The 9,748-nt window shown below is 42.6% G+C and overlaps 2 protein-coding genes and 1 non-coding gene across 3 annotated transcripts; all 3 read left to right on the forward strand.

Annotated features, from left to right (window-relative positions):
• Positions 1-90: 90 nt before the first annotated feature.
• Positions 91-3,397, forward strand: LOC133840274 (pre-mRNA-splicing factor syf1 homolog). Its single transcript, XM_062272025.1, has 4 exons — positions 91-251; positions 323-835; positions 898-2,415; positions 2,476-3,397. The coding sequence occupies exons 1-4, from the start codon at positions 207-209 to the stop codon at positions 3,034-3,036; spliced, it is 2,637 nt and encodes an 878-aa protein (XP_062128009.1). The 5' UTR covers positions 91-206; the 3' UTR covers positions 3,037-3,397.
• LOC133840276 (cytosol aminopeptidase) lies at positions 3,317-5,270 on the forward strand. Its single transcript, XM_062272027.1, has one exon. The coding sequence runs from the start codon at positions 3,347-3,349 to the stop codon at positions 5,000-5,002; it is 1,656 nt and encodes a 551-aa protein (XP_062128011.1). The 5' UTR covers positions 3,317-3,346; the 3' UTR covers positions 5,003-5,270.
• A 4,198-nt stretch (positions 5,271-9,468) lies between these two features.
• On the forward strand, positions 9,469-9,540 carry Trnaa-ugc (transfer RNA alanine (anticodon UGC)). The gene has a single exon. It is a non-coding gene; the product is annotated as a tRNA-Ala (tRNA).
• Positions 9,541-9,748: the final 208 nt, after the last annotated feature.

Consider the following 9,748-nt stretch of genomic DNA (forward strand, 5'->3'; position numbering starts at 1 on the left):
GCTGTACAGCACTGTTTCGTATAACATTTCACAGCACTACGGCGTACAGTATTCGAAATACCAACCACGTGCAATGGTCACACTCTGGTATATTTTTGCGGAATCTGGTTTGCCAGCCCTCAACAGCTGACTGCAATCGCGCTTGCAAACGTTTTTTTGCGGCGTTTCTTTTGTTGTTTTTATATTATTGGAAAACAAACAGAAAAATGGTTGAAAATACGACATCGGCGCTGCATGTTGAGCTTAAATTTGTAAGTATGCCTTCAGCACTTATACGTATTTGATTATCTAATTTCATACTTACGTATTTACACACACACAGGACGAGGAGGATGTGCCGTATGAGGAAGAAATTCTTCGGAATGCATATTCAGTAAAGCATTGGCTCCGCTACATCGACCACAAGGCTAAGGCAGCCAACCATGGAGTAAATCTGGTCTACGAGCGTGCTCTTAAGGAGTTGCCAGGTAGCTATAAAATCTGGTACAACTACTTGCGTACACGCAGGAAGCAAGTGAGGGGCAGAATTCCTACGGATCCCATGTACGAGCAGGTGAACAACACGTTCGAACGGGCTTTAGTGTTCATGCACAAAATGCCACGCATTTGGATGGACTACGGCACATTCATGAGCTCGCAGTGCCGCATAACGCGCACGAGGCACGTCTTTGATCGGGCACTGCGTGCGTTGCCAATAACGCAGCATGGTCGGATTTGGCCTTTGTATCTGAAGTTTGTGCAGCAGTACGAAATGCCAGAGACCGCTCTGCGCGTCTTCAGGCGCTATTTGAAACTGTTTCCAGAGGATGCCGAAGAATACGTTGCGTACTTGCAGGTATGAGTTTAAATATTCATACAGTGTATGTAAATCTAATGTTTGTCTATTGATGATTCTAGGAAGCAGGTCGTCTGGATGAGGCCGCTCAGCAGTTGGCGCACATTGTGGATAATGAGCACTTTGTGTCGAAGCACGGCAAATCGAATCATCAGCTATGGAACGAACTCTGCGATCTAATATCGAAGCATCCCCACAAGGTGCATTCACTCAACGTGGACTCGATTATTCGTGGTGGCTTGCGTCGTTACACAGATCAGTTGGGGCATCTTTGGAACTCCTTGGCCGACTATTATGTACGCTCTGGTTTATTCGATCGTGCTCGCGACATATACGAGGAAGCTATTCAAACTGTGACCACAGTGCGCGATTTTACACAAGTTTTTGATGAGTACGCACAATTTGAGGAGTTGTCGTTGAATAAGCGCATGGAACAAGTGGCCAATGAAGCGGATGCGAACGAAGAGGATGACATTGATGTAGAGCTCCGCCTGTCTCGCTTTGAATACCTCATGGAGCGTCGATTATTGCTGCTCAACAGCGTATTGCTCCGTCAGAATCCGCACAACGTGCACGAGTGGCACAAGCGTGTTAAGTTGAACGAGGATAAGCCGGAGGAGATCATCAACACTTACACCGAAGCCGTGCAGACTGTTCAGCCTAAGCAAGCGGTAGGTCAGCTCCACACTTTGTGGGTCGAGTTCGCCAAGTTCTACGAGACCAACGGCCAGTTGGAGGATGCCCGTGTTGTATTCGAGCGTGCAACTCAAGTAGAGTTTGTCAAGGTCGAGCACTTGGCTGCAGTGTGGTGTGAATGGGCCGAGTTTGAGCTGCGCCAACAGCAGTTCGAAGAGGCGCTGAAGCTGATGCATCGGGCCACAGCCGTGCCAAAGCGGAAGGTGGCATATCACGATGATACGGAAACGGTGCAAACACGTCTATATAAATCACTGAAAGTGTGGTCCATGTACGCCGATCTTGAGGAGTCGTTTGGCACGTTTAAAACATGTAAAGCAGTCTACGAACGCATCATTGACCTGAAGATTTGTACGCCGCAAATCATCATCAATTATGGCTTGTTTTTGGAAGAGCACAACTACTACGAGGAAGCCTATCGTGCCTACGAAAAGGGCATCGCGTTGTTCAAATGGCCAAATGTCTATGACATTTGGAACTCGTATCTATCGAAGTTCTTGGAACGTTATGGCGGCACCAAATTGGAGCGTGCACGTGATCTGTTTGAGCAGTGTTTGGACCAATGTCCGCCAGAGCATGCCAAGTACTTCTATTTGCTGTATGCCAAGCTCGAGGAGGAGCACGGATTAGCGCGTCATGCCATGGCTGTTTATGATCGCGCCACAAGCGCCGTGAAGGTTGAGGAAATGTTTGATATGTACAACATTTTCATTAAGAAAGCTGCCGAGATTTATGGTCTTCCGCGTACACGTGAAATCTATGAGAAAGCTATTGAAGCTTTGCCAGAACAGCACATGCGACACATGTGTGTCAAGTTTTCCGAGTTGGAGACCAAACTGGGCGAAGTGGATCGTGCCAGAGCAATCTACGCGCATTGTTCGCAGGTAAGAATAAGATTTCAGCACGTTTATTTAATTCGACTAATATTCTATTCTGTTCGAAAGGTTTGTGATCCTCGAATAACCGCCGATTTCTGGCAGACTTGGAAGGAGTTTGAAGTGCGCCACGGCAACGAGGACACAATGCGAGAGATGCTGCGCATTAAGAGATCCGTGCAGGCCACCTACAACACCCAGGTCAATATGATGGCTGCCCAATTCCTTAACAAAGGCACTGCCGCTGCCGATGCTGGGGCTGGCGCCGATGCTATGCGTCAGCTGGAGGAGAAGGCGAGGCAGGCGGCGGCTGAGGCAAAGCAAAGTCAACCAGAGAGAGCTGCTTCGAATATTATGTTTGTGCGTGGAGAGACGCAAGGCGGTGTCAAGGATAAGCACAACACTGTTGTTAATCCCGACGAGATCGATATTGGCGACAGCGATGAAGAGGAAGAAGATGACGATGAGGAAAACGCAGAAAATGAGGAAACGTCAAATGGAGCAGCAGTCACAAAAGCCGATGATGAAGGTCTCGCAATGAAGAAGCTGCGATTCGAGCAAAAAACTATTCCTGCTAAAGTCTTTGGTGGACTTAAACCCAAAAATCGTGAGGATTCGGATGAGGAATAGCAAAGTTTGCTGAAAACTACATCAAACTTTTTTCTAACATTATTATTCGAAACACGATTTAATTGGCAATATTTTATATTACTTCTACAATGAGTGTCTCTGAAAAAATAAAACTGAAAGCTGACAATTTGGCAGCTATATTAAAATAAGGAAATCATTATTTCTAGCAGGCGCTGCTTTAGACTTGGCACTCAGATTAAACACAGCAAAGATAAAAACACATTTCACATTCACATTCACATTACAAATACATTCAGACGAATTTCGAAACAGTAATTACGAAAAAAGCTTTTACAAAATAACCGAGATAATGGCCAACTACATTGCAAATGCGCTGAACAAGAGCAAAAGGATCTACAAGGGAGTGCAATACTTCAGAGCGTTCACCCAAGGCGGGGCGACAAAGCGATCTTTTGGACGTCTATTGCCAACGTATAGTCCGACTGGCGATCGGCAAGTGCGTCATTATGCCATCAAATGCGAGGAAGGAAGTGTGGTCAAGGGCGTTGTTGTGGGCGTATATTCCAAGGAGGGTGACAAGGAGGCAAAGCTCACTTCCAGCGGGGAGAAGTTTGATGATCGAGCCCAGGGCAAGATATCGGAGCTGATAAGGGAGACGGGCATGAGGGGCGACCTCGGCAAGGGACTCGTCTTTATGAATGTGGACGCCGAGTTCAGTGCAGTTGCTGTCGTTGGCCTCGGACAGGAGGGTGCGGGATTCAATGACCTCGAGGTGATTGACGAGGGCATGGAGAATGCTCGGGTGGCCGCCGGCGTCGGAGCGCGTGCTCTGCAAATGCAGGGAGTCACCGATGTGTTTGTCGACTCCATGGAGTACCCAGAGCAGGCGGCTGAGGGCAGCGCCTTGGCCATTTGGCGATACAACAGCAATCGCCGCAAGCAGGATCGCACACACATACCCAAGCTGGAGCTCTACGATTCGCCAGAGGTTGATGCTTGGACGCGAGGTCTCTTCAAAGCCGAGTCGCAGAATTTGGCCAGACGTCTCTGCGATTCACCGGCCAATCAAATGACACCTACGATTTTCGCACAGTCCACCGTGGATGCGCTCTGTCCCTGCGGAGTGAGCGTCGAGATACGCTCCATGGACTGGATCGAAGAGAATCGCCTCAACTCATTCCTCATGGTCGCCAAGGGCAGCTGTGAGCCGCCAGTCGTGCTGGAGATCACCTATTGCGGCACGGCACCCGAGGATAAGCCCATCCTGCTGCTGGGCAAGGGACTGACCTACAACAGCGGAGGACTTTGTTTGCGTCCCAAGGATTGCATGCACATGTATCGCGGCTGCATGGCGGGCGCTGCTGCCGCTGTGGCAACGATTCGGGCAGCGGCTGCTCTGTCCTTGCCCCTCAACGTGAGCGCTGTGCTGCCGCTTTGCGAGAACATGCCGTCGGGCATGGCGGTAAAGCCGGGCGACGTGGTCACCCTGATGAATGGCAAGACCCTGGGCATCGTGGACGTAAGCAAGGCGGGAGCGGTGGTCATGGCGGATCCCCTGTTGTATGCACAGAGCAATTTCAAGCCCCGTCTGGTGGTGGACATTGCCACACTGGGATATGGCGTCTGTTGTGGTCTTGGAGGCAGTGCGGCGGGCATTTTTAGCAATTCAAATTTCGTTTACAAGCAGTTCGAGAAGGCCGGCAGCTTGACCGGCGATCGCGTCTGGCGCTTGCCCCTCTGGAATTACTTCAAGCAGCTGGTCACACCGAACAAAACATTTGACATTAGCAATCGTGGCCGTGGTCCTGCCTCCAGTTGCATAGCAGCTGCCGTGCTGCACGAGCTGGTCCCATGCGTCGACTGGGCTCATCTGGACATCCGCAACGTTGGCATGATGACGCGATACAATCCGTTGCCATATCTACTCCAGGATCGTATGACGGGACGTCCCACACGCACCATCATTCAGTTCCTCTACCAGATGGCCTGTCCGGACACCAAGTAGAATCTCTTCGGCGTATCATTTGCTTTTTAAACAATTGGCTCTCAGTGTTTTTAATCGTTTTGTGTGGGAATTTCATATTTCATATTTGATTGCAGTGCAACTTCAAAATCTACTTGTTATTTCAAACTGTTCCAAGAACGCGCAGAAGGTATTTTGCAAGATATTAACTTTTAAAAGAATGGACGTGAAGTGAAGGAGTAAATCTGCAGAGTGTATTCGTACTTATGCTAGAAAAAGAGAAGAATAAATTGTGAAGCATATCTGATATTTGTTGTTCCTCTCTCTGGAGGGATTTGAAAAACCCAAAAGTCTCTTTATACCTGCTCAGTGATGCTCATCATCAGTTGGGTCATCTCTTCATCAAGCGTGTCGCATATTTCAGATGTTATTTAATTAGTTTAATTGAGCAAAAATGGTAAATGTTGGGCCCAAAAGTGATGTTAAATATCGAAGTGGTGATGGGATGGTGACGGAGCAGCGGACAGGAGGGGTGAAGGGGACGTGGCTTTCCTTTCTTGTCCTTTGCTTTTTTGTAGTCTACTTATGGGCGGCTTATTAGGCTAATTGCATAAAGTTGGCTTTAATGAGTTGAAAAACGGTGCCAAGCCTGGTCACTGAAAGCCACAAAGTATAATGTCAGTTCATTTTTGTTCATGCTTTTGTTGTTGCTTTGCTGCTGAATCTGTTGTGCTCCGGACTTTGAATTTATGACACGGCTTTAATGGGTTAACTAGGTTAATGCCCATCCTCCTTGCTTTCTTTCATCAAGCCTGCCCTCAAACGGTTCGCTGGATTTAGCCCTTAAATAGTTTCACCCTTGCAGTGCCAACATAAATTTTGACAATTAAGCAAACATTTTGTGCTCAACTTCGCCAAATTGGCAGCCAAGAGAGAGACGGTGAGAGAGAGAGAGAGAGAGGGAAGCACACACTCCAGATTTGTGTGCGTCCCAAGTATCCCCTCAACACCACGAGAATGTGCACAAGTCATTAGGCCACAAAATTATAATTTTGAATCATTTTTCCAATTATCCGATTCGCTGATACTAAGAATACACTGCCAAAGCCTTGCCATAAAATTGATTCTTTTTACAAAAGGTATTTCTATACTTTGCGATTAAAACTAATTATCGAAAGAAGACTAATTTGTGGATTAAAGAGTATTCATTAGTGTACGCTTTCAGTTAATTTTTGTTAGCCCTTAGCACTCTCGAGTTATCTGTTTGGGACATATTAGGGGTGAAGCTTCTAGCTGAGGGCTCGTGCTGGAGTGCAGCCAAATGAATTTACTAATGAGCAATCAGGCCTCAAGAATATAAAACATTTTCGGGGGCTTCGCAGTGCTCTTTAAAAACCTTATTGGAATGCCAACAGATTTGGCAGTGGTAAAATGAAACGACCAACAGAAGTTGAGATTCTTTTTGCGCATCGCATATTCAGCAAAGTGTTAATCATTAGCAACGACTACACAAAGCAGAAATCAGTGAGAATTATGATTGTAAATTTAAAGTACGTCACGTTCGTTGTCCAGTTGCAAACGACTATTTGCAGACAGGACGACTCTGAACCACCTTTTGGGTTTGGCTTCCACCCAAAAAATCCTTTGACGGGTCTAGAAAGAATAGCAATTGTGATAAAATTCAGCGTTGCTAATGCCGACCACAGCAAAATGCGATAAATTGCGGCTTATGATTGTTATACTCTCTCCACGAGTTGCATCACTTAGTCATAATAGTTGAATCTTTTCATATATTTATTTATTTGTGTATCCTACATCTAACAGATGCTTTAAAGTTATTGCGATAGTCACACAAAATATTCTTTCATAATACCATAAATTTTATTCATTCAATTCATAATTATTTCCTAATTTTTCACAAATAAATTGATTTTAAGAAATCAAGGATTTTAGATTTAATTTAAGCACGTAATTTGAAGTAGGCTTTCGTGATTAAATGGTCAAAGCATACAATCTACTTGTTGAGATCCTGGTGCGGTTCAATTCGGGGACAAGTACCTCGTAAGTAATCATAAATAAGATATATTATTATGTTCACATAAATATATTAAATGCTAATTAAATATTAATAAAACTATGTAATAAAAAGGACAATTTTTTTTAGGTTTTTTAAAAAAATCCTTAACTCAAATTAAATCATTTTGGCACTAATAAAATTAAGTAACTTCGGGATTAAGTAGATATTGACAAAGTTGCGTTCGTATATTATTTATTTATCCCTGATTTTTTTCTATGTCTGTTATAATAATTTCAATTTTTTATGATGTCTATATGTATTCTTACTAATAATTCATCTTTCTAATATGCATTTTCGAAGTGTAATTTAAAGGAAATACTTCTTAATTTAACTAAATCTAAAACTATGTAACTCTTATTAAATTGTGAAATGTGTTTTTTTTGGAGATGAATTAATTGCATAGAGTATACGCTTGTATCCATTAGAATTTCACAATTCTGCTCGCTCAATCACTTTGTCTTTCCCCCCTCGTCTATCTCTCTATCTTGCTATCATTATTTGTCTGTGGGACAAACGCGGGGGAATCTCTTTCTGCGGTCGGATAGCTGCTGGCTAAAGTTTGGCGACTGTTTTTATTAAATTTTTTTTTTGGGTTTTTTTTTTGGCTTTTGGGTTTTTCGATGTCGCTTTCTATGAACATTTTTATAGCATTGCGTCTTGCCTTGTTTTCCGACTCTGTGTATAGAAAAAAACACAGTTGCTGGAAATGATAATTTACACTTGAGCGCACACGTGAAAATGGGAAAGGCAATGCGATGCGATGCGATGCGAAGTGATGCGATGCGATGGGATGCGATGCTATCCATGGGCTGGGACGCGCCTGTGCTGTGGTTTGGCTAGGTTCTGCTATAAATTGCCAATTAATGGCAGACGCGCTGCGGTGGGTTTCATTTGCATTTTGCTTCGCATTGTTGCTAATACATATATACACCCAAAAAGCGCACACATCTGTCTATGTCTATGCATGTGTGTGTGTGTGCGAGTTTATTCACATTCACATTCACATTCACCTTCATATTCATTCACATCCACAGCCACATCCACACAATGCTTTTGCGATTGAATACCGAACGAATTCTTTTTATCCGTCAGTCGCCCACGCGACGTATGCTTAATTTTTGGCGCATTCTTTTCTTTACGTTTTTTTTGGTTGTGTGTTTTGACTGTCACACTTCAGTGGTTAGCGAGCGCCATTTTATTTTAAATTGTAGATGCGGTGCTCTGCATCCAAATGCAGACAAGTCAGATAGTTTTAACTTCAGCTCCATCTCCATCTCCAGCTCCAGTTTCATTGGCGCCCTCATGTCCAATCCGGTCAAGCGTCATGCTAAATTCGTTGTGGTTTTTCTCGTTTCGCTCGTTGTCACAACAAATGCAAGAAGCATTCGGGCATATTTAGTTCAATTCAAAAAAAAAAGTAGAGCAAATGCAGCTAACGAATAATGGAACATGCGGTGAATAAATGTTTTACGTATAAATATAAACGGGAGCTCATTAAAAAACTAATTGAATAATTGGTTTATTGTTGTTGTGGACATTAAACGATATTTGTACGTCGAATTGTTTTCACTTTAACTTTACCTTGAACACTAATATCATTTATTTACTTTTGCGTTATTTTTTTTGTTTATTATTGTTGATCAATTCTTAGCATGTGCACAAATCGCAGACATATAAAATATATTCATATCAATATAATGACACCTACTACGCGTGGTCTGCATGAATGGTTCGAACTGTAAATACACAAATAACATATATGTATATGCATATGCAAATAATATTGTCTAGGAACATGCAAATCAAATAGCCGGAAGAAACATGTACAATATTTGAAGCTGTAGTCATGTCCCATAACGAATTTGCTTTACTTTTCGCACTGTAAATGTGGACTTGACCTGGAAGGATGTTTACATAAGCATGGGTGTGTGTAAATATAATTTAAACAAAAATACACATACATATCTAACATTTAATATAGGTTCTTCAGGAATTTTCAATTAACTTGTAGGTTGCAAAAAATGCACTAAATTATCTCTATTTGTGACTGTCAGTGTGTCAAAGCTTCGTGTATTGGAATCTGTGAATTTACTGGCTTTAATTGCTAGAAAAATTTATAATTAAAATTTATATCGCAATTGAAAAGTGTGCAAAGAGCATAGATCGAGAGTTTCTGAAGTTAAAATATTTATTGAGTGTTGATTCTGTTTTTTTTGAAATAGTACTACATTGCGTATGTGTTATGTCTTGAAATTATATTTTTTTTTTTACATTTTTAGCAATTTATAAATTACATTTATTATAAAATTTATCATCAGTTGAACTAGAATACTTTGAAATATGTTTCTTTGTGTTAGAAGGAATATGATAAAGAACCTAATATTGAAAAGTTCTTTTCAAAATTATATATTCAAAATCAACAACCAACATTGGGGATGTAGCTCAGTGGTAGAGCGCTCGCTTTGCATGTGAGAGGCCCCGGGTTCAATCCCCGGCATCTCCATCTATATTTTTGCCAAAGCAGTTAGCGTTAGTAAATAAATTAATTTATAATTTAAGTGTCAACCTTATAATAAATAAATAAAACTTTAAAAGATTTCATAATAAATAATGATGCCGGTAAAGTTCCCCAAAATTGGGAGGAGGAGTTACTCTTATTTACTCTTTTTTTTACACTGATAGAGAGAGAGTTTAACGTTCTAAAAACTAGT

This window comes from Drosophila sulfurigaster, chromosome 3 (genome assembly GCF_023558435.1).
Source record: "Drosophila sulfurigaster albostrigata strain 15112-1811.04 chromosome 3, ASM2355843v2, whole genome shotgun sequence".
Taxonomy (NCBI): Eukaryota; Metazoa; Arthropoda; class Insecta; order Diptera; family Drosophilidae; genus Drosophila; species Drosophila sulfurigaster.